This window comes from Dipteris shenzhenensis, chromosome 11 (assembly GCF_047967505.1).
Source record: "Dipteris shenzhenensis isolate YYH24624 ecotype China chromosome 11, Dip_SZ_1.0, whole genome shotgun sequence".
Lineage (NCBI taxonomy): Eukaryota > Viridiplantae > Streptophyta > Polypodiopsida > Gleicheniales > Dipteridaceae > Dipteris > Dipteris shenzhenensis.
The window spans coordinates 37,665,481-37,689,342 of NC_141606.1; the positions used below are offsets into that span (position 1 = coordinate 37,665,481).

The window sequence follows — 23,862 nt, forward strand, 5'->3', positions numbered from 1 at the left end:
TCACATGGAGGCAGACAGTGGCGCAGGGCCACGTGGCAAGGCGAGGGGAGCAAAGGCTGGGCTGGACCCTGTATTTATAGGGCATCTGCCCTTGAAAGGTGGGCCAAGGGCCCTTGTATTGAGAGCCCCAAAAGGGCAGCCCACAGTCTCATAAATGGGGAGCTGTGGGGTCGGTTTTGGTCGGCCAGGGGCAGGGGGCTGAACCGACCAGCAGTCGGCCCTTTCTAGGGCTGCTGGGTCGGTTGGCTGGCCAGGCTCTTGGGCCTATATAAAGAGGTCATTCAGGCCTCATTTCAACATCATCTGGAGCAGCAATTCCACCAGCAGAAGGAGCAGCAGCAGGGCTACCTTTGGGCCTCCAGTCAGGAGGAGAAAGAAGTACCTTGTGCTGCAGACTTAGCTTGCAGGAGGCTGCCCACCTAGGCTGGTTTCCAGACAGCAAGGTGGAGAGGATCATTCTGGACGGAAAGTCTACTCACGCTCGAGGTGGAGCACGCGGACTCTAGTCTAGAGATTGCCAGCAGATAGGAGAAGGACTTTGTGGTAAGATCAGAGGACCACACCATTGGTGGGACTCTGGATCTGTCTCTTTTGTATTGTGTCCATAGTTGTGGACGGAAATATATTTTGGTGGTTTCTCTATCTGGTTGGTTCATTGTCTATTGATGAGTCTGCACACCTATTGTATGCACATAAGTAAAGAAGTTTGTGATTCCACACCCACACGGCTCATTGTGTGAGCTCCTGGGCATTACTATAAGTCTTCCGCTACGTGTACCCTCTGTTGGGTCTTTTCTACGGAACTGCAATATATAATCCAATTTGTTACAAGGCTTGCGGCAAATGATGCCGGGAATAGCCAAGAGGCTTTACAAGGCTCAAATAAAGTGCACAATGCCGGAAAATAGCCAATGAGGGCTTTACAATGGTGGCATGGGTGTATAATGTGCAATCTACCGGCTGATCAATCAGCCAATGCCTCTGAAAAAACTGTGAAGTTTGCTCACTAAATTGATGGTGGTCGGGTTTTAGGAAATGTGTGAAACCGCATGTGAGCGAAGGGACTGACTCTGAATAGGTACTATTTGGGAATTTTTGGGCATGGCTTCGATTGGTTGCTTTGGAGTTCTCTTCTCTAAGGATGAACTACGCTACACTAATCTAGATCTAGACCAACCGTCGAGCGATGAAAAGCAGCAAATAATTCCTTCTCTTTGTTCATTTTGTGTGCCACATGGCTGATGAGTCACTGTTGACATGGGCGGATGATGTGGATGTGATGTGACATGGTGACGTGGCAATCGTGATGACATGTTAGCCGTGGGTGACATGGCAAGTGTTATGTGTTAGTAAATTGATGACGTGCGGATAGGTAGTGATGTGTGGCACTGTGGGTATGCCCTACTGACATGGCAGAGAATCCACGTGGTAGATAGTGTGCCACGAGTCACTAGATAAGGTGCTGTGGGCAAGCTTTTGAAGCGAATTGAGAGCATTCTATTTACGTTATATTGTAAGATGTTTCCATCCCCAGCCATCCAGCAGATGATCTATTGATTCTATTTGAATATATTTGCATTCAAAGGCCTTCATGCAACCTCTAATGCTTTTGCGCTTGGCAGCAACCATGAGAAGGATAATGATGGAACTTTAGATTTTCTTATTGAAAGCAAAGATGATCGCATGTTGAAGAAAAATGGATGGAAGAGGTGCCAATCAAGACAATTCGGGGGATAAGACTAGGCATAATAGTTTGAGATTCTGTCGAAATCTGGAAAGATCTCGATTACGGTGAGATTTCCGTCAGGGGTCAAAGGCGTAGTCCGTGGAGTCTCCGAAGCGATGAGACTATGGTGAGATTTCCGTCCAAGGTTGAAGGCGTAGTTCGTGGAGTCTTCGGAGCAGGGCAAAACGTCATTGATTGATTTGTTGTTTGTAGAGTCTCCGGAGCGAGGTGCAACGTTGTTGATTGATGTGTTGTCCGTGGAGTCTTTGGAGAGGAGCACAGCATCGTTGAGTGTTGTGTTGTTCGTAGAGGCTTTGGTTGATGGCGCTATGGGAGATTGGAGCGTTGTGGAAGCTACCTATGCGTGCTTGTGGGCGTCGTTGAGCCCGTATGTACCTTGATGGAGGGGTCCCTTGTTGAAGTATTGATGGCAGCCATGCATTGACTGGTGCTGTATATAGTTTGGCTCGGTTGGCCATTGAGCTCGTAGGTGGTCTGTGCCTTGGTCTCGCTACGTCTGTCGGTTGAGGCTTGTTTGAAGCGGTGTTGGAGCAAGCTCGTGGAGGTCCGTTCGATGATGGGACGCTGGGAGACGTGGGAGCCGGCTATTTTGGGATGCGCTTGTGTGCATCGTTCGTTCCTGTTTTGCGCTGTAGATGTTGTGAGGCTGCACTTAGAGCTTGGCTGGAGCGTGGCGGAGTTTGTGGGCTAGCGTTTGTTGCAGCTGTTGGTCGGTTAATGGTGCTGTTGTAGGAGGTCCGAGCTGGTTGCTGCGTTTGTGGCGTTTAGACACCGTGAGGCTCGTTGGCGTTGCAAAAGAGCTGTCGGGTGGCTGAGCGGCCTGTGGCGCTGTAGAGCCGGCTAGTGTCTACGTCATGCGCTGTCGAACTTCGAGTTGGTTGATGGTCATTTGGAAGCTTGTTCTTTGCTTGCAGTCGGTGGTTTGCCTGAGGTAGAGGAGTCGGCCACCTCTTTTGATACTTTAGAACCCTCTTTCTGAGAAAAACTAGATCCTGAGCTTCGGAATCTCTGAACAAACTCAGTAAGGATCACTCAAAGAACTCTCTTGAATACAGATGTACTTTTCTCAACTCTCTCAGAACACTCTCTCTCTCTCGAAATACAATCTCTATCTCTCTTTCTCACTAGAAGAAGAAGAATTTCTCACAAATCTCTCACTCAAACAGAGAAGAATTCTCTCACTGGAAGAGATGCAATGAACGGAATTCTCTCTCACTCAATCGAAACCTTTCACTCAATGGAAGGAAATTCTCTCAACAGAAGAGAATGGGATGTGCTCAATCTCTCGATCAATCTTTCCACTAGGATTGCAATGCCTCAGCGGAAGGCAGGATGCTTTGATACCATGAACAAATATAGAGAGAGGAGAAGAGTGGAGATGAGGAGAGAGGGGAAGAGTGGAGATGAGGAGAGAGGGCACAACTAGAGAGTACACCACAAATGACTAGCTGTACACTAGATTTAGTTGAAAATGATGAATATATACAAACCCTTTAGGGTTAGGGTTAGGGTTAGGGTTTCTAACCCTTTCCTTTATAGCACTCTATGTGTTAGTGCTATGAACATATGAACACATGATGTTGAGATGGATCCTCAACAAACCTGTGGGTAGCTGGCTGTCCACCTTATTTTGTTGGCAAGGCAAGCATTCAGTGACATATTTAACCACATCCTTCTACATGCCATCCCAGATGAAGCTTTGTTTGATCTTTTCATATGTCTTCATGTCCTGCCGTAGGAGATGAGTGCGTTTCATGCAAAAAAAGCAGCCTATACTTTGAATTTGGCACAAGACAAATTCTGTCCTTGCAACATAACAGCCCAATACATAGCTTAAATTCAGCATGTTCTTGGCTTGAAGGCTCCTGTAACTCCAAAAATATGGGGTTTGCCTTTGAATTCTGTATATATTCTTCATAAATCCCATGAATTCACTCCTGATAGATGGTGGAAACGGCAGATAAACTACAAGCCCACATCTAGACAAGGCATTGGCAACCACTTCCCCCCCCCCCCCCCCTTCTTGTATTCAATGTTGAAATCGTGGGAGTGAACTGCTGCTTCATGGACAAGCGTAAGGGAGTACTTGAGTGTCCTATGATCCATCTTAACCTTAATCGTGGTACCGTATAGGTAGTGGTGCCATTTCTCAAAAGCATGTGTGATAGCCAACATTTCCTGGTCATAAATATGATAGTTCAATTCCTTGGCCTCAAATTTTCTGTTCTCGAAAGCGATAACTCCATGCTATTGTCTTAGAACAGCCCCCAAGCCTTTGCCACTTGCATTTGTCTCTACAATGAAGGGCCGTGAGAAATCAGGGCATACAAGTACATGTGGATTACTCAAGGCATCTTTGAGGTCCTCAAAACTGAGTTGTGCTTCTTCTGACCACTTTAAGGCATCCTTTTTCAACAAGTTAGTGAGAGGGGGATTCCCTCTTGGCAAAATGTTCAATAAAGCTCCTGTAAGAAGAAGCAAGACCCAAAAAGCCTATGAGTTGGGTGGGATTTTGTGGTTGTGTCCACTCCCTTATGCATTTGTAAGCCAAAATGTTGGGAAGGTCACCTCCCCATCTGTAAGCCCCCGAGCATGGGAGGGGGTGGACCTGACAACTGATGGAAGGCCACATGGGCAACACTATGGCTGCCATGGGGGAAGAGATTAGAGAGAAAAAGGAAAGTACCTGGACTCATCAAAGTGGCTACAACACATGGCGTCAAGACCATGGCAGATGGCAATGCATACATGGCATGGATCTGCCCTGGACGCTGTACCCGCACATCCTCAGGCAAAGCCCGGTAAGAGAGTAAGGCATCTGAAAGCATATCATCCATGGTCAATTGCTGCCCATTTCCAGCACTCTGCTGCATAGTAACACCACCCACCTGATGTACGGGCTGTGTTTGGCTAAAAATGTTCACTGTTGGAGCCATTGAAGCATGTAGCCCTGGCTGAGTTTGTCTCCCAAAGGTATCTCTTTGAAAAGATGGCGCAGTAAAAAGCGTGAGAAGGGGATTGACCTCAGCTGCCTGCAACCTAAAACCAGATCCAGGCATACTCATTGGTGCAGTACTAAATGTATACATACCCGAAGGTTGGCCAAGTATAGACAGCTCAGCCTGCGTAGAAGCAGAAAATTGTGAGCCGAAAGTTGGCCTGGCATCTGTCAAGAAAGTGCTCTGTGACACAGTAAGGCAACATCTAAATCGAGATAATCCCCATGCTAGGGTGCATGCGAGGGTACAAAAAATGGGTGCTCATAGGCACGGCGTGCATCAACCATAAACCCTCAGCGTGGGCCCGAAAACTCATAATGGCTATCTGATTGATCCTCATGCTGGGATGCGGGCTGCTTACCCTTATCCTGCATAGAAATGGCAGATTTGATCTGCTGACCAATCTACCGTCCCATCTGGGCAAGAGTGGTATCCTGCATAGCCATGGCCGTGGTAAGCTGCTAGCTGAACTGCTGTCCTATTTGGCGAAAAGCACCCTGGAGCATAGAAGCAAGGGCATCCAAAAACTGTGCTTGCACTTCTCTAGATGCAAGAGAGAGAGGCTGAGTAGTAGGGATCTCTGTTGCACCAGTGGATGTGAAGGCAATTGCTCATGATGAGCAGCGTCATCGCTGTCATGCAATGTATCATGAGGGGCATGCTTGGGTGCCATGGTGACTGTCACGGGAGAGAGAGGAAGCTTGAATGTGTGGCTTCCCCTGATATAGTGTGTAGAACCACGAAAAGCCGATGGAGAAGTTCAAAGGAAGGTTGTCGAAGAGGTTCAATATGGGGCCTAAATGAGCCCAAATGGGGCTGCGGAAGGCCTTCAATAAGAGATTGTAAAAAGGCTCCTCTTTTTTTTTTTTTTGGAGGGGTCCTAGGTCACCTAGGACAGTTAGTACAGCACTAACCTAAGACTCCTAAGGTAGTTAGGATTGTTAGTTAGTCTAACCTAACTAAAGCATAACTTAACCCAACCCTAGTTAGATTGACCTAACCTAACACCACTAACTCAACCTAACCTAGCTAACTAAACCTAACCCAAGCTATCCAATTAACCTAGCCAAACCTCAATAACTGAACCCTAATCCAAAGTAAAAGCTAACCTAGGAATTAATTTTCCTAATGTTTGTTGCAACCAATGCACGGACGGCGGTGACGGAAAGGCAGAATTTGCGTGATAAAACAATGGTGACAGAGCCTTTTTCTCTGCGTTGTGGATGCAGCTGAGCTGATAGCCTTGTTCCAGAAGGCACACAGGCTCCAAGCTGTTCACGGGCGATAGAACGGGGGATTTGAAGGGTTCAAGAGAAATGGACCGTCAATTGCTCTCCATCGTAGCTGCCGCACCTTTCAATCTGAGCCTGTTCTATAAGCATGGAGTGGCGAGATTCCACCTTCATTTTAGCCTGCCTTTAGCTTGCTGTTTGCTCCTTTTTCCGCTTCTAGATATTGTTGATGGTCGTGGCTGTCTGCAAGTCAGATGCACCACATGATGGGTGGCACGTTGTAGGTGACATGGTCATTGATGGAAAATGAAACTGAGTGGCTGGCGATGATTCATGGTGATGCTGCGTTGGATCTCTGAAGAACTTTGTTGCTAGCTTGTTGACTGTCGTCAGGTGCTATATTGGTACTGTGTTTCTTGTGGTTGTCCTCCGTCTGACGCCTGTAGTCGATCGGAAGACAAAGGAGATCTGTAGCGTGGTGCTGTAACTCAGAGTGAAGGGTGAAAGGGAAGCGCAAAGATGCCAGAAAACGGGGCTTTGATACCAATGCAACAAAGGGGAAGGGGGCAGATTTGGTGGAGGGCCAAGGATGACAGAAAGGGGGAGAGGGTAGGGGAGAGGAAGGAGGAGAGAGAGAGAGAGAGAGAGAGAGTAGGGGGGAGAGAGAGTAGGGAGAGAGAGTAGGCATGTAGGACTGCAGGAAAGGAGGTGGGTAGGATAAGATTCAAATTAATCGATAATACATGAGTGGTAGGGGGTTGACTTATATAGGCCCCAACCTTAGTCCCCAATTTCCCACTAAAACTCCCACTAGTTTCCCACTTTTTCCCCTTCATTACAGTTTGAACTTCCGGCTGATTTTTCGTAAGTCTGTGCTACACTGTCGTATGTCTTGCAATTCCTTCTGCAGAGATTCAATCTATTTCAAGTTGAAAGATGTAGTTTTAGTGCTGTATCATGTGTAGGCCTTTTGTTCTGATGTTTGCAAGCGTTTATGCTTTTTAATTAATCCCGACGACGATCTGTGTCAGTCAGCCCTCAAAAGTTTGTGTTATTTTCAGGCTGTGTGAGGGAGGTGAGCTGCTAGATCGAATTCTTTCCAGGTATAGCAATGTGTGAATTTTATTTCTTGCTAGTTGTGTTTGTTACAAGTGTAGCAAAGTTGTCCGGGAATTATGTTATGCTGGTCTTCCTTTCATATTCCTTAAAGCAATCTGTAGTGACATTCACAGTTTACCTTGGCAGGGGAGGGAGGTATTCAGAGGATGATGCAAAAGTCATTGTGGTGCAGATTCTGAACATAGTCTCTTTCTGCCATTCACAGGGTGTTGTTCATCGGGATCTGAAGCCAGAGGTTGATTGCTTCATGCCATCCTTGTTGGTGTGAAAAGGGATGATGATGGATGCCCTATGTTGTTTCTTCCAACTTTTTAGCTTTATATCGAGATATGTTGATATGAATATTGACATTCCAAGATACCTTATGTGTCTTAAGATATGTGTGGCTCAACAAGCTCATGATAGATCTTTTCAGCCTTAATCTTGAGGCAACTTAAATTTCAAAATTCACAATGATGCTCTAGCCCTCCTCACAAAATTTATTCTTATAGTTGACTGTTGTCTATCTTCTGCATACAGAAATTCACAATGATGCTCTAGCCCTCCTCACAAATTTATTCTTATAGTTGACTGTTGTCTATCTTCTGCATACAGAACTTTCTTTTCACTACCATGGATGAGGCTGCACCAATGAAGGCTATAGATTTTGGTTTATCAGATTTCATTAAGCCAGGTTATTATGCTATGCTGATCATTCAATAATTGTGCTTTCAGCCAATGAGACTGTACTATTTTGTCACTTGTGTAGGATGCCTTATTATCATATAGTTGACTGCAGTGTGCCAATTGTTTACAAAGTATCTACAGTATTTGTTGGTATATTGGCTGATTATATAAAATTTTTGACGCTTTTGCAAGCCATTACTTGTTGAGTATCATTCTATCCTTATGGTTCCATTTTTAATTGACCTTTTGCAGAGGAGAGACTCAATGACATTGTGGGAAGCGCCTACTATGTGGCACCCGAGGTTCTCCATCGGTCATATAGCACTGAAGCTGATGTTTGGAGTGTAGGGGTCATTACATACATTCTTCTTTGTGGGAGTCGCCCTTTCTGGGCACGGACGGAGTCTGGAATTTTCCGGGCGGTAATACGAGCTGATCCAAGCTTTGATGAGATGCCATGGCCTTCTATCTCCCCAGAAGCAAAGGACTTTGTCAAGCGTCTTCTTAGCAAAGACTTACGCAGGAGAATGTCAGCTGCCCAGGCCCTAAGTAAGTTTATGATAGCCTGCTTACACACAGGAAGTGGATTGCAGTTTCTCTTGAAAGCACTTTGATAAAAAAATCATTCGTACACTTAGTACTTTTTCTTGTATGTGCAGCACACCCATGGCTTCGTGGAGATCATAAAATCCCTTTGGATATTCTGGTCTATAAATTAGTGAAAGCATATCTTCGGTCCTCCTCATTGAAACGAGCAGCTCTAAAGGTACACATATCATTGGCCTGCCCTATGGGAAGGCTATAGTAACATTTCGCTTGGTTTGGGAAAGGGAAAATTTGGATTTAATTTCTTTATTTTGTAATTGTTATGATAGGTCCAAGATCCACTTGCTATTTTCTTCCTTGGAAATCCTCCATCTCTCTCTCTCTCTCATGTGGAAACTCCCTCCCTTCCAGTACAGTATGGATGCTCCGTTTTCTCCCCTCCTGTCACACAAGGTCAACCAGGTAATCCCTGAGGATCTCTTGCAGCTACACACATTCTGGACCTGGTGGGGACCAAGCGAACTCCCAGTGAAGTTCAGCTTCTACAGAGATCATTGCTTGCACATCACAGAGGAGGGTTTCATTGACCCACCAGAATATATGCAGATCCACCTACCCCACTCACTGAGGATCTCTATTGGGCAGTTCCGGGTCTCTTCACATAGACTTCGTATCGAGAGCGGCAGAGCAGAGGGCCTACCCAGGGAGAGGCGCATATGCACATTATGTGACATGCAGGAGGTTGAGATGGAGCTTCAGGTGCCTTGTTTACTATGAGATCCGAGGGTGTTTCTACTGCCTCTTCAGAGATAGCTTTGGGCTTTTGTCCTGATTTCCCTCCTACCCAGACCAAAGATGTTTGGCGGGCTTCATCCGTGAGGTAGTCAGGTACCGCGAGAGGATACTTCGATCACAGAGACAGGAGCAGACTTCTTCCTAGCAGATCCTTCTCAGAGCTCTATCATGGACTTCTTCCTGCCAGATCACATGGACACCCACGAGATGAGGCCTCGACATGATCGTGGCCTCGACATGATCGTAATCTAGAGCTAGTGACCCGACAACTCAGATAGAGGGTTGACGCGCAAATTACACTTGGGGACATCCCCTCTCTGTTCGGAGTCGGAGCCCGGCCGACGGGGGTTAGTGTGGTCCTTGTTAGACGCAGAGCCATAACCAGGAGACGTCATAGAGCCACACCCGTGAGTAGCCGACAACACTCTATCGTCGATTTCATGCCTCCATTGCTTCATCCACCCTGATGTCCTGATGACGACGACGACGACGACGACGATGATGATGATGATGATGATGAGATTGATATGTAGTCGACCATTGACATGACTATGTTGTACTTAGTACTATCATTTTGCATTTTTGCATTCTGCATTGGTGTGGATGCTCGATTAGTAGCTCCACCCTTACAGCTCGTTTGTACGAGGTTTTTCACAGTCTCATAGACCCATCATTCTTTTGAAGACTTTAATAAACTTTCTTTCTCTCTCTCTCTCTCACTTTTTTTTTTTTTTTGGTGAGAAGAAATATTCTATTGTTGTGAAATAATTACATTCATAGGTACTCCAAAGCCGGAGTAACTACTACTCAATCGAAAATCTCAGTATAAGCCATATATACATCATGATCAATCAAATGAGTCTGAAAGCAATCATAAAACGATTGCCGCAGAGATCGTTTGAAAAAAACGAAAGATGGAAAAGTAGGATCACCAAAGACTCTCTGATTTCTGTCCATCCATAGAGTCCAAAGTGCCCAATAGCGCACCCAAACGAAAAATAAATCAAAACCCTGTCTAGCGGGATCAAAACCAAATAACCAGAAGAACCTGCTAAAAGTAACAGTAGAAAATCTTGCTCGAAGCCCTTGACGAATGAGAGCGAGGAAATCACAAGTATGTGGACAGTGCCAGAAAATGTGAGGCACAGATTCAGCAGAATGTAGACATAGGAATGTAGACATAGGTGGCAAACAGCCGGTGATAGGACAAAATCTGTATCAAGTTTTTTAGCACTGTATATAGCTGTGGGTAGGCACATAGTTGCACACATCCAGGGTAGGTGTGGGCTTTTGGCATTTGTGGATTTTTCTTTCACAAGCATGATGGACTGATGTATATTTTTTTTGAGATAATAAAGTATGTTTTGCAGGGACTTCATGGGAAATGATGAAATGCAATGTGGTTGTACTAGACTTCCAGAGCAAGGGTGTCTAGTGTGTGGTCAAGTGAAATGTTTTTGGGGTCATGTAAATCAAGTCATGAAGGGTTTCTTTATTTTATTATTCTGAGTCAATGTGCACTTGCATGCTACGGGAATTTGACATGTTTTGGTGCCCACGTCAAGGGGCTTTTCATGTGTGTGTACAGGGGTGCATGCAAGCTTTAATGTGCATGCTAATGTGTGTGGGAATTGTGTGACTAAAGGTCCAAAATGTGCATTTAATGTGATTTGGGGGAAATGTCTTGAGAGTGGTAAAATGTCATTGGTGAGGTGGCAGATTAGGCTGAGGTGGCTGGACTGATTGGGAAGGCATCCTGCTCATGCATGTGGCTACGTAATAGAAGAGGGAAGCTTCTCATCAATGAGCAAGCATGGTACGTGGAGCTTGGGCTGGCAGAGAGGGGGAAGTGGCAGGAGAGAGCGGAGAGACCTGGGCTGCGAAGAGCTTGCGGGCTGGTTGGAGGCCATTGCGATGGTGGGAGGCTCGTAGGGTGAAGAGGAGAGAGCAGCTGAAGGAGCGCAACTGCTAGCTGGTTGAAGGGCTACACTCTAGGAGGGGGGGTTCGGTAGATGAAAAAGAGTGTGTGTGCATAAGCGAAGGGCTGAGCGTCTATGAAGAAAAAGGCCTACGTACGTGATGAGACCGGGATTTCCGACTGCATGCTTGGCAAAAAGGGACTCCAGGTTTGGAAAGGATAAGCTTTGGGTGCTCCTGGGCTACGGCTACGTGGTGAATTTAGATCGAATGGGAGAGAAGGGCTATTGCGGACGCTGTTAGTTATCTTTACGTAAGGGAGTTTGTGAGCTTGTGTGCGTTGAGAAGACCTTGGCGCTGAGGACCTCCAGAGATAGCGAGCTGTTTCGTTGGCTGAGCATAGCCACAAGTAGGACAGTCGTTTGCACATGAGCTGATGCAGAGAATCGTGGTCTGGCTGAGATCATGAGTCTGTGTGTGTTCTAGTCAGATTGTGTGGGAGATTGACTTGTTATTTGTGTCCTTTGGATATCTGCTCTGGAATCTGGTTCATAAGCTCACCCTCTACGAGCCCACATTACAGCTGATCCCGATGAAGTCTCACCTATCTGACGTGGTGAAGTACATTATTCCTGGTTGTCTTTCCATTTTTTCCTTATCATCTTTTTTGGCGATCTTGCTGGGGACAGGAGGAGTTTTGAATTGAGATTGGGTACTCAAGACAAAACGGCCCAGAAGAATTGGCTGGGGAATGTTGCTTGAATTTCTGTGTGGTTAGGGATTGAAACTATGAAGACAAAGCCTCGTATGAGAGTGATTCATTGTGAGTTATGTGGGGAGTGTGGACATAGGAGAGATAGATGCCTTGATGTTGAACTTCGGGTGATACGTCTCCGTGCTAAGGTTCAAAAGGCTTTGAAAATGATTGCTCTTAGGAAGAAGAACGGCAGTCAGATGCAGGGTAAGCTTCCTTTAGTAGAGTGATTATTTTTTGCTTTCTTCCCAGAAGAGGTTGGGTGGTATTTCTGGTTGGAAGTGTGTTTGATAGAAGTCAGTTAAGAGGAGAGATGGCTCATGAATTTCCTCGATTTCACGGGTTGCCCAATGAAGACCCAGAGAGATTTTTAGAGTGCTTGGAGTTTACAGCTCTTATTAAAGACAGGAATGCTCCAGAAGTTCTTCTTCAGATTCTATCCTTTTGTCTGTTGGGAGAAGCGAGAACTTGGCTGTAGACTTTCTCTGCAAGCATGCGTGATGGTCAGGGTGCTCACAGAAACCTGACTTATCCAGAGGTGAGGACAGCTTTCTTGGACAGGTTTATGTGTGTTAGAGATCTTGATGGCATTTGGAGAGAGCTATGTTTATTGCAGCAACAGCCGACTCAGTTAGTGGATGAGTATGTCGGTAAGTTCACTGTGTTGTGGAATAAATGGCAGGTGGCCTTATTACCTGAAGTTCCTCCCAGAGTCATAAAAAAGGATAGGTTTGTTGCTGGTCTGAAGTCAGAGATTAGGATAAAGATTGAATGTAAAGAGCTGGTCACTTATGAGGATGCTCTCAGGGTAGCAAAAGAGAAGGAGAGGAAGCAGATAAGATTGTCACAAATGATGCAAGAGATGCCAATGGTTCAGCATGTGCCTGAAATTCTCTCTCATGTGAAGCCAGAAATACGGAAGCCTGAAGTCAAGGAGGAGGAGAATATGAAAGAAGAAATTCATGAAATGTCGGAGCTTATGAAGAGTTTGAGTTTGAACTTGATGAATGGTAGGGGAAGAGGTAGATCATCGGGTGGATATGGTAGAGGCAGCATGCCTTCTTCAAATAATCCAGGCGTGTGGCAGGCAGGACGAGGTCAAGGGTCATTTACACCTTGTGTCCAGTGCTTTAATTGTGGAGAGTGGGGACATTACAGCACACACTGTGATAAGCCTCCTCATGCTGGAGGTGATGTTTATCCATTGCCAACAGGGTTGAATAATAGAGTGAATGATTATAGTGTAGAAGTAAAAGATGCAGGTCAGCCTAGTACCTCTGGAATCTGTAAAGCCACTGCAGAAGAGAAAGGGAAAGGTAAGGCAGTTACATTTGGCTTGTTGGAGTTGGAGGAAGTTAAAGATGTCATGCCATTAGGGAAGAGAGATAGAGAAGAGGAGGTTGGTACGAGTGCAAAGAAGGGGAAGCAGTCTGAGGAGATGATGACCTACCAAAAGAAGAAGAGCAGGAAGCCGAGAAGGAAGTACAGAACTGCAGATTATCCCATGGGGAAGGAGCAGGGAGTGAGGAAACCGAACATTACATTTGCTCAAATGATTGGTCTATGCCCAAAGCTTAAAAAAGAATGGAGGCGGGCTGTAAATCCAGCAAAGAAGAACTCTCATAAAGGTACAATTAAGCTGATGTCTGTCTCAGAGTTGCCGGATCTTTTACCTGCTGTAGAAGCCTGGCATAACGGAAAGGGTTTTGGAGAGGCCTATATAGATGGAGGTGCACAGATTTGTGTGATTACCCAGGCTTGTGTGGAAAGATTAGGATTGAAGATATCTCGCTCCTCTAGTTATCGCATCAGAATGGCAAACCACTCCAAGGTGAAGACTTTAGGGATAGTACTTGGTCTGGAGGTTGAGGCATTCAGTGTTTCATGTTGAGTGGATTGTCATGTAATGCCTGCAGGGTTGGGAGCCTATCCTTTGATTCTTGGAAGGCCGTGGTTGAGGAAGGTAGGTGCAATTCAGAATTGGTAGAAAGGAATCTTTTCAGTACATACGAATGGGAAGAAATTGAATTTTGATATGGTAAGCAGGGCTGAAGTTCCAGATTCAGCAAGTGAAGAGGAAGAGAGAAGTGAAACCAGCAGTGAGGATGAGAGTTCGGTGACTTCAGAAAGTTATGAAGGAACAATAGCATTGGTGGATTTAGTAGATGAGGAATCACAGGTGGATTTTGTGGGAGCAATAGGGTTCAGTGAGGAAGAAGTGGATAGGTTTGAGGTTATCGAGGATTTAATGCAGCCCAAATGTTCTCAAGAATCAACCCAGTTGTTGATTGAGCAATCATTGAATCGTGATCTCAATGTTGAGGAGAAAGAGGAATACTTGAAGATGTTGCAGAAATACCCCAATTTGTTTATCACTTCTTATGAGGAGATTAGGGGATTTAAAGGGAAGCCTCTGAGGATTGAGCTGAAGGAAGGTGCCAAACCTTTTTTTCAGAAAATAAGGAGATTAAGCCCGGAACAGAGAGATGTGCTGAAGGAAGAAGTGGATAAGCTTCTCAAGGCAGGAATAATTTATCTTGTAGTTCATTCTGATTGGATAAGTCCTGTGGTCATAGTGCCAAAAGGTGTAGACAAATGGAGAGTCTATGTTGATTACAAACCTCTGAATGCAGTGACAAAGAGAAACCACTATCCTCTGCCTTTTCTGGATGATATTCTTGATAAAGTGGCGGGTCATGAAATGTACAGCTTATGTGACGGATATTCAGGGTACTTCCAAATAGCCATAGCCCAGGAAGATCAAATCAAGACTACCTTCATTACTCCCTGGGGCTGTTTTTGTTACAGGAAAATGCCTTTTGGAGTTACCAACAGCCCCTCGCACTATCAGGAGAATTCAGATCTGATTTTATCACCCTTCCTGGATAAATTTTGTAAAGTGTTTATTGATGACATCTGTGTGTACAGTGGAAGAAGGGAGCACTGTGGAAAGCTAGATCAAGTATTCTATGAGATTGATAATAATGGTGGTCAATTAAATCCTAAGAAAACTCAGTTAGCTCGTACCAGCATTAAAATATTGGGGCATATTGTATCTGAGAATGGGATTGAGCCGGATCCAGGTATAGTAAAAGCTTTAGTTATGCTGTCCTCTCCTGAGAATACCAAGCAGTTGCATACCTTTCTCAGAAGGTGAAGTATCTGTCGAGATTTATTCATATGTTATCTCAGATTTTGTATCCCCTTCAGCAGGTGGTAAAATCTAAGCCTCTGAAATGGACGGCAGAGAGTGAAAAGGTGTTTGAGGCAGTTAAGGAATCCTTGACTCATATTTCAAGTGTAAAGCCACCAGATTATTCGAGGACTTTTTATGTGAATCCGTCTGTGGGACCAGATGCTATTGGTGCTATTCTTTTGCAACAGGGAGAGGGTTCCAGATATATGTGTTAGAATTATAGATATAATTCAGCAGTGACCAATGTAATATAATAAGCTAGTTAGGGGCACTTTTCCCTCTTTTAGAGGTTTTTCCCCCTAACTGCAGTTAGTTCACTAACCATGGTTAGTGACTACTAAGGTTTTGTCACTAGGACAAAACCTTATCCTTCTCACTTTGTGTTGTACTCTCTTCACTCTATTCTATTGCAACTACGTCTTCAGCTTCCACCAAGCTTCCTACTCTCTCACTCCCTCTTGCTCTCACTCATTCCCTTTCCTTCATTTGGTATCAGAGCAAGTTCAAGGCCTTTGAGCCCTCTGCTCCTTTTAGTACCAGCGCCTTGCCTCCAGCTCTAGCCCGCTCCAATCTGTCCGTACAGTCCGTACGACTGTACGGAATCCTGACGCACGTTGCCGTACAGATCTTCTCATCGTCGGCCGTACAGACCTGCTCACCGTACAGTTTCGCCATACAGATCCGTACGACGACCGCCATACAGATCCGTACAGTGTCGCCGCACAGATTCGTACCAGCGCCGTACACTTCGGAAGAGGTGTCCGTACATCGACCGCCGTACATCGCAACCGTACAGTACCTGTCGTACAGTATCCGTACCTGTCGTCGTACAGTGCCAACCGTACAGTGCCGTACAAACTGTACGGCATTTCCGTACTGTTCTCACTGTCCGTACTGAATCCGCTTCAGTACAACAGGTAGCTGCTTTGTTTCGAAAAGAACCAGCAGGTGTTTTTGACAGACAAATTGTGCAGACAGCCATTGTTTGGCTCAGTATTCTGCAAGTACAATTGGGGAATTTTGATATTACAGCCATTGCAAGCATTGTGCAATTTTGGAGCTACATCTGGAGCAAAATTGGAGATATAGTCTGAAATTTGGGGCTTTTGTTTTAAAATTGCAGATTTGGGGCTTTTAGCATTTTTACCCCTTTCTGGCTGCAATTTCTAGCCACAAATTGGGGCTTTTGTGTTGGGAGAGCATTTTTTGGAGTATTCAGTACATACTGCCTTTCTTGGAGTGTTTGGAACACTTTTGGCAGATTTTGGAGAGTGTTTGATGCTTGGACAGATTTCTGACAGCTCAAGTACAGAAATCTAAGTTGCATATACAGCCCGTGCTTGGCTGTGTTGTTGGGAGTTGTGCATTTTATTCCCAGTAAGGGAATTCAGCTTAGTATCTGCTTAAATCTCTTTCTCAGATATGGCCCATCAAAATCAGAATGAGTTCCAGTTCGGTGGTCTTTCACAGGAAGACAAGTTGGATGGTACCAACTACTCCCTCTGGAGTTTCATGGTACGTAATATTCTGATTTCTCGCAATTTATGGGATTATGTCAATGGGGATGAAATCCGACCAGCAGATATTGCACCTGCTACCCCTCCTCAGCAAGGAGGTGGAAGAGGTCGTGCACAGGGTGCAGCTGCAGGACAAGTTGTTGGTGCAGCTACAGTCAATACTTCAGAACAGAAGAGATGGGATTCACGAGATGCCTTAGCCTTGTCATGCATCTCTCTTTCAGTGAAAAGATCAATCATTCCGCATATCCGGTCGTGTAAGACCTCCAGGGCAGCATGGGATATTTTGGAAAGCATGTATGCAGCACGGAATGATGCCAGAGTATCTTTCTTAAAAAGAGAGTTGAGCAATACACATATGGAGGAAGGTGACTCCATGTCAGTCCACCTCACAAAGCTACAGGATCTCAGAGAGCAGTTGTTAAACATAGATGAAATTATTCCTGATTCAGAGATGATTACAACCACTCTGAATTCTCTTCCTGAGTCTTATCTCAGCTTTCACACTTCGCTGAATTTATCATTGAGGGGGGGTGCAAATCCTCTCTCTTTTCATGAGTTGATAGGACTTCTGCTTCAGGAAGAGCAGACCAGGAAAAATTTGGCTTCACGTGCAGGTGAACAAGCCATGCTCTCAAAATTTAAATCAAAAACAAAGGGACAGGCAAAGACAACAGCAAATCAGCCTTCCAGTGGGTCAGGTTAGCCTTCACAAAAGGCTAAAAGTGATGCAAGTAAGCCCAAAAAGAAGGGTTTTTGTCACTACTGCAAAAAGCCAGGTCATCACATAGCAGAATGCAGGAAAAGGATTGCAAAAGAAAAGAAAAACAGCTCAGGAATGGCTGTTTCAGATTCAGCCCCTTGTGCATCTGACAGTGGGGATGCTGCAGCCAACTTTGTTGGTCAAGATTATGCCTTTTTATCTTGCATTTCTGATTCTAGGTTGGCTGTTCCAGATGCTCGGGATAGTACAGCCTCTTGCAGTGATGATACATATGCATTTTTGACTTGCAGCTTTGACTCTTCTACACATGCATCTGCTTTCAGTGTTAATGAAACACTGAACACATGGTATTTTGACAGCGGTGCATCCAAGCACATCACTTCGAGGAAGTGTCTTTTTACTTCCTTGCATCCACCTCCTGTTGGTAAGAAAGTCACTTGTGCCAACAACTCCTCATATTCAGTACGTGGCACAGGAGAAGTTGAGCTCACTGCAATTGATGGCTCAATTTTCAGACTTTCTGATGTCTTATATGTGCCTGGCATAACCAAAAATCTCCTTTCAGTGTCCACTCTTAACAGAGGGGGATTTCAGGTCATCTTTGAGGATGACAAATGTGCTGTCCGAGACAGGGAAGCTAATTATGCCTTAATGTTATCTGGTACTCTACTGCGTGGGCTTTTTCAGCTTGATATTTTTGAGAAAAGAGCAGCCCATGCTTTGGCAATTTCTACCCCTACAGCTGCCATGCAAAATGCAGCACTATGGCATGCCAGATATGGCCACATGCATTATAACAGCTTAATGACACTTCAGAAATTTTCAATGGTTGATGCATTGCCACCTCTTGAGATACCTCCTCCACATGCCTGTGAAGGGTGCATTTTAGGTAAAATGCATAGATTCCCCTTCAAAAAGGATGGTTCAGTTAAAGCTGTTCGCAAATTGCAGCTTATACACAGTGATGTCTGTGGTCCCATGAGGACTCCGTCATTGGGTGGTCATCTCTACTTTGTCACATTTATTGATGACTACTCCAATTTTACTTGGGTTTATGGGCTGAAAAAGAAATCTGAAGTGTTCACAGTGTTTAAACACTTTTCAGCCATGGTTGAAAATGAAACCGGACTCAAGATACAGACATTACGCACGGATAGAGGTGGGGAATACCTATCTGCAGAATTTGATGCTTTTCTCAAGCAAAAGGGTATTGTGCATCAGCTCACAGTCAGGCTGACCCCTCAGCAAAATGGCAAAGCTGAGAGGAAAAATAGAACCCTCATGGAGATGGACAGATGTATGCTGAAAAGCAAACACATGCCTCATAAATTCTGGTTAGAGGGTTTGATGTGTGCCAATTACATTTTGAACAGGGCTCCCACTAAGGCTTTAAAAACAAAAACTCCTTTTGAGGTCTGGAATGACAGGAAGCCTTCAGTGGATCACTTCCGAGTCTTTGGATGCCTTGCCTATGCACATGTGCCAGTTGAATTTAGGCACAAATTGTCAGATAAAGCCATCAAATGCATATTTGTTGGATACAGTGCAGAAAGCAAGGGGTATCGTCTCTACAATCCTGCTACACGCAAAATCATTGTAAGTAGAGATGTGATATTTTCTGAAAATTCAGCCCACACTCAGGCTGATTTTCAAATGCCTTCATCTTCAGAGGATGTCTTTCAAGGGTTGCTACCCATTGCTTTGGGTTCCCCTGCTGATTTTTCTGATCCAAATCAGAATTTACAGCAACCTTCAAATGCTTCACTTTCGCCACAGGATGTCTTGCCTCCTCCACAGGCAGTGGAACAAGTGGTACAGCAAGAAATTGCAGACATACATGCAGCAAAAACAGTCCCAAACTGGCTGTTACAAACTCTCAGGGAGAGTAAACTTGATGCTCCGTTACCTGGCAGGACTTGCAGTGCAGCAAGGCACATGGAAGGTGCTAATTCAGTGGAATCAGCATATGCAGGTACTCTCCTTGATGAGGAGGAGCCTGCCACATTTGAAGAAGCAAAAGGTAATGTGCATTGGATGAATGCCATGCACGATGAGTTGCAGTCCATTGCAAAAAATCAGACTTGGGATGTTGTGGACTTGCCACAGGGTAAACATGCTATTGGCACACGATGGGTATTTAAAGTCAAACGGAAGCCAGATGGCTCCATTGACAGATATAAAGCCAGGCTGGTTGCTAAAGGCTATGCTCAGAAAAAGGGCATAGATTATGAGGAGACTTTTGCTCCTACATCCCGGATGACCACCATCCGATCAGTAATTGCAATGGCTGCACATTTTGAGTGGAATGTTCATCAGTTGGACATAAAAACAGCCTTCTTGAATGGGGACTTGCTGGAAGAGGTGTATGTCAAACCACCTCCGCGCTTTGAAATTACAGCAAATGCACTTCAAGTATGCAAGCTTAATAAAGCTTTATATGGGCTGAAACAGGCCCCTCGTGCATGGTATGCCAAAATACATGCCTTTTTGACCAGCAAGGGGCTGCACAATAGTCCTACTGAGAGCACCCTCTACATCAAGATGGATGGGGGGGAAATCTTAGTCATCCTTCTTTATGTTGATGACTTACTGCTCACAGGGTCCAATGAAGAAAAAATTGCAGATTTCAAAGCTGATTTGCAGACCAACTTTGACATGTCAGATTTGGGGCTGCTTCACTTTTATTTGGGGATCCAGTTCTCTCATGAGAGACGTGGCACTGTTATGTCTCAGTCCAAGTATGTTCAGAAACTCTTGGACAGATTTAACATGCAAGAGTGTAAGCCCATATCTACTCCTATGGAACCGGGGCTGAAACTCACAATGCATGATGCAGGAGAATCAGTTGATGCCACACTTTACAGTCAAGCTGTTGGATGCCTCATATATCTCTGCAATACTAGGCCTGATATTCAGTTTGCAGTATCTCAGGTGAGCAGGTACATGCACAGCCCCAAAACTATGCATTGGCAGGCAGTTAAGCGCATCTTTCGTTATTTGCAGGGCACCAAGTCTTTTGGCTTACTATTTCCCAGGGGGGGTGACTTGCAGATGCATGCCTACAGTGATTCAGATTGGGCTGGTGATTATGACACTAGGCAGTCCACTAGTGGCAATTGTTTCTTTTTGGGAAAATCTTGCATTTCATGGCTGAGCAAGAAACAATCTACAGTGGCTACCTCATCATGTGAAGCTGAGTACAGGGCAGCTTTCACAGCAACAGTTGAATGTGTCTGGCTGAGACGTTTATTTGCTGATCTTCATCTGTCTTTGGAGGGTCCTTCTCCAATTCTCACTGATAGTCAGAGTGCCATTGCAGTGGCAAAGAATCCAGTGTTTCATGCTCGCACGAAGCACATTGAGGTTCACTATCACTACGTCAGAGAGAAGTTGCATGTAGGAGAGATCAGTATGATCTTTGTGTCCACACATGACAACGTTGCAGATATTTTCACCAAAGCGCTACCACATGAGAAGTTTGAGGCATTTCGCAGTGCCCTGAACTTATATCCGTTTGGTGATTGATCAGCCTTGTACATGACATTGGCACTGCAGGGGGGTGTTAGAATTATAGATATAATTCAGCAGTGACCAATGTAATATAATAAGCTAGTTAGGGGCACTTTTCTCTCTTTTAGAGGTTTTTCCCCCTAACTGCAGTTAGTTCACTAACCATGGTTAGTGACTACTAAGGTTTTGTCACTAGGACAAAACCTTATCCTTCTTACTTTGTGTTGTACTCTCTTCACTCTATTCTATTGCAACTACGTCTTCAGCTTCCAAGCTTCCTACTCTCTCACTCCCTCTTGCTCTCACTCATTCCCTTTCCTTCAATATGAGGCCAATCTACTATGCCAGTAGGGTGAAGAGTGAAGTAGAAAGAAAGGATTCAGCGGCTGAATTGGTCCTGGCTAGCCTCTTGTATGCCTGTAGGAGATTTCGGTCTTATCTATTGTCCAGGCCTTTTGTGGTTCTCACCTCATGTTCACTACTGCCTCATATGTTGAATAGTACAAACATCTCCAGGAGCATGATTAAATGGATAGTAGAGTTACAGGAGTACTCTTTTACCTTCTTGGTTGAGAACTCTACCAGAGCTTCCTTGGCTGATCTCCTCACCTATAAGGAAGGACCTATTTTAGTTGAAGATGTGGAGAAGAATACTGACATGAATGAAGAAAAAGTGTTAGAGGATGCATTTGTTTTACACTTTGATGGATCTTACAAAAAAAGTTTAAATAAAAGTACAGGAGGAATTGTCATTTATGATCCTGGAGGAAATGAGATTCGGAAAATGGGAATTCGGCTTGAAGCCAACAGTAATAATGAAGCTGAATATGCAGCCCTCTTCGAAGGTTTGAAAGTATGCATTAGTCTGGGTATTAAGAGACTCATGATTAAGGGAGATGCTCTATTGGTTGTGAAGCAAATTTTAGGTGTCTGGAAGGTTAAGCATGTTCATCTGAAGAGATGGATAAGTGCGGTGAAGAAACTGTTAAATCAATTGGATGCCTGGACACTCCAGCATATTGAAAGAGGTAAGAATGTAAATGCACATGATGCTGCGCAGGAAATTACAGCAGCCTGTGTTGATGCAGTAGGAGTGCAGGAATCCTTATACAAAGGAAGGGAGACATTAGCTTGTGAGGGCTTCCTGTTAATTGGTAAAGTGCCTGAAGAAGTTCCGAAACAAAGAAAATACAGATTTATGAAAAGCTGTACTTCTTATTGTCTGATAGATGATGTTCTTTACATGAAAGGGGCTGATCTGGTGCTCAGAAGAATTCCCTGGCATGAGGAAGTTTTTCATATTTTACAAGCTAATCATGAGGGAGTATGTGGAGGACATTTTGCTTTCAAAATAATGCTAAGGAAAATACTTACAGAAGGATATGTGTGGCCATCCCTCTAGAGTGACATAAGACATTGGTGCAAGTCATGCCTACAGTGTTAGCAAATGAGTAAGAGGATCTTACATCCAGAACTCAGAAATATCATGCTTGCTTATAATATTTTCGAGAAATGGGGAATAGATGCCATCGGTCCTCTACCCATGACAGCCAGGGGAAATTGTTATATGCTGACAGCTGTGGGTTATTTGACGAGATGGGCCGAAGCACGAGCAGTACAGGCTGTCAATGTAAAATTTGTATGTAAGTTTGTGTATGAGGATATCTATTGTAGATTTGGTGTACCATTGGAGTTGCTTTCTGATAGAGGTCCAGGTTTTAGGAGTGAACTGATGGATTTATTATGTGGTAAGTTGAAGATTAAACACAGATATGCAAGTCCATATTACCCTCAATGTAATGGGATGAATGAAAAATTTAATGGTTTGTGTACTAATATCATGGGAAAGATCATGAGAACCTATGAGAAGGAGTGGGATCTTGCTTTGCACTGGGCTTTATGGGCTTACAGAGTTGCAGTAAAAGAAGGTACCCAGTTTTCACCATTTCATCTTGTTTATGGGAAAGAAGCTCTGTTGCCCTTGGAAGTAGAAATTCCTGCATTACAGATGTTAATGAAGATAAATGAGGATTCAAATTCTACTTTCCAGAACCGGTTATTGGGTTTGCAGGAAGTACAACTAGATAGACAAAAGGCGGTGGAACATTATGCTTTAGTTCAAGAGGAGAATCAGAAGAGAGCAAACAGGAAATTCAGGGATAAGAAAATCAAGGAGGGTGATCTAGTTTTAAGATACAACAGTAGTCTGGATTCTACCTTCAAGAAGAAATTTGTGACCAAATGGGATGGACCTTTTCGTGTGACGAAGAAATTCAAAAATGGATCATATCAACTTGAGGATTTGGATGGTCAGCAGCATAAGAATAGAGTTAATGGCTTCAGATTAAAGAAATACTTTCATAGGATCATGAGTGTGGGCGGCTATGGACCTGCTGTGATGAAACCAGATAAGCCGGAAGACGTCATGGATGAGGATATCTCTGAAGAAATGCAAATCTTATATCCCTCTATCTGCAAGACATGAATGTCTGCAGACTTGGGGATGGGCAAAATGATAGGACAAAATCTGTATCAAGTTTTTAGCATTGTATATAGCTGTGGGTAGGCACATAGTTGTACACATCCAGGGTAGGTGTGGGCTTTTGACATTTGTGGATTTTTCTTTCACAAGCATGATGGACTGATGTATATTTTTTTTGAGATAATAAAGTATGTTTTGCAGGGACTTCATGGGAAATGATGAAATGCAATGTGGTTGTACCAGACTTTCAGAGCAAGGGTGTCTAGTGTGTGGTCAAGTGAAATGATTTTGGGGTCATGTAAATCAAGTCATGAAGGGTTTCTTTATTTTATTATTCTGAGTCAATGTGCACTTGCATGCTACGGGAATTTGACATGTTTTGGTGCCCACGTCAAGGGGCTTTTCATGTGTGTGTACAGGGGTGCATGCAAGCTTTAATGTGCATGCTAATGTGTGTGGGACTTGTGTGACTAAAGGTCCAAAATGTGCATTTAATGTGATTTGGGGGAAATGTCTTGAGAGTGGTAAAATGTCACTGGTGAGGTGGCAGATTAGGCTGAGGTGGCTGGACTGATTGGGAAGGCATCCTGCTCATGCATGTGGCTACGTAATAGAAGAGGGAAGCTTCTCGTCGATGAGCAAGCATGGTACGTGGAGC

The 23,862-nt window shown here is 44.4% G+C and overlaps 1 protein-coding gene across 1 annotated transcript in view; it reads left to right on the forward strand.

The window, feature by feature from the left end:
• The window catches only part of LOC147896983 (CDPK-related kinase 3-like), a 76,052-nt gene that overhangs the window by 27,348 nt on the left and 24,842 nt on the right, over window positions 1-23,862 (forward strand). The window contains exons 3-7 of the mRNA XM_087381470.1: window positions 7,040-7,081; window positions 7,224-7,332; window positions 7,692-7,770; window positions 8,016-8,312; window positions 8,423-8,529. Coding sequence (XP_087237596.1) covers window positions 7,040-7,081; window positions 7,224-7,332; window positions 7,692-7,770; window positions 8,016-8,312; window positions 8,423-8,529 — 634 coding nt within the window. The remainder of the gene's footprint in view (window positions 1-7,039; window positions 7,082-7,223; window positions 7,333-7,691; window positions 7,771-8,015; window positions 8,313-8,422; window positions 8,530-23,862) is intronic.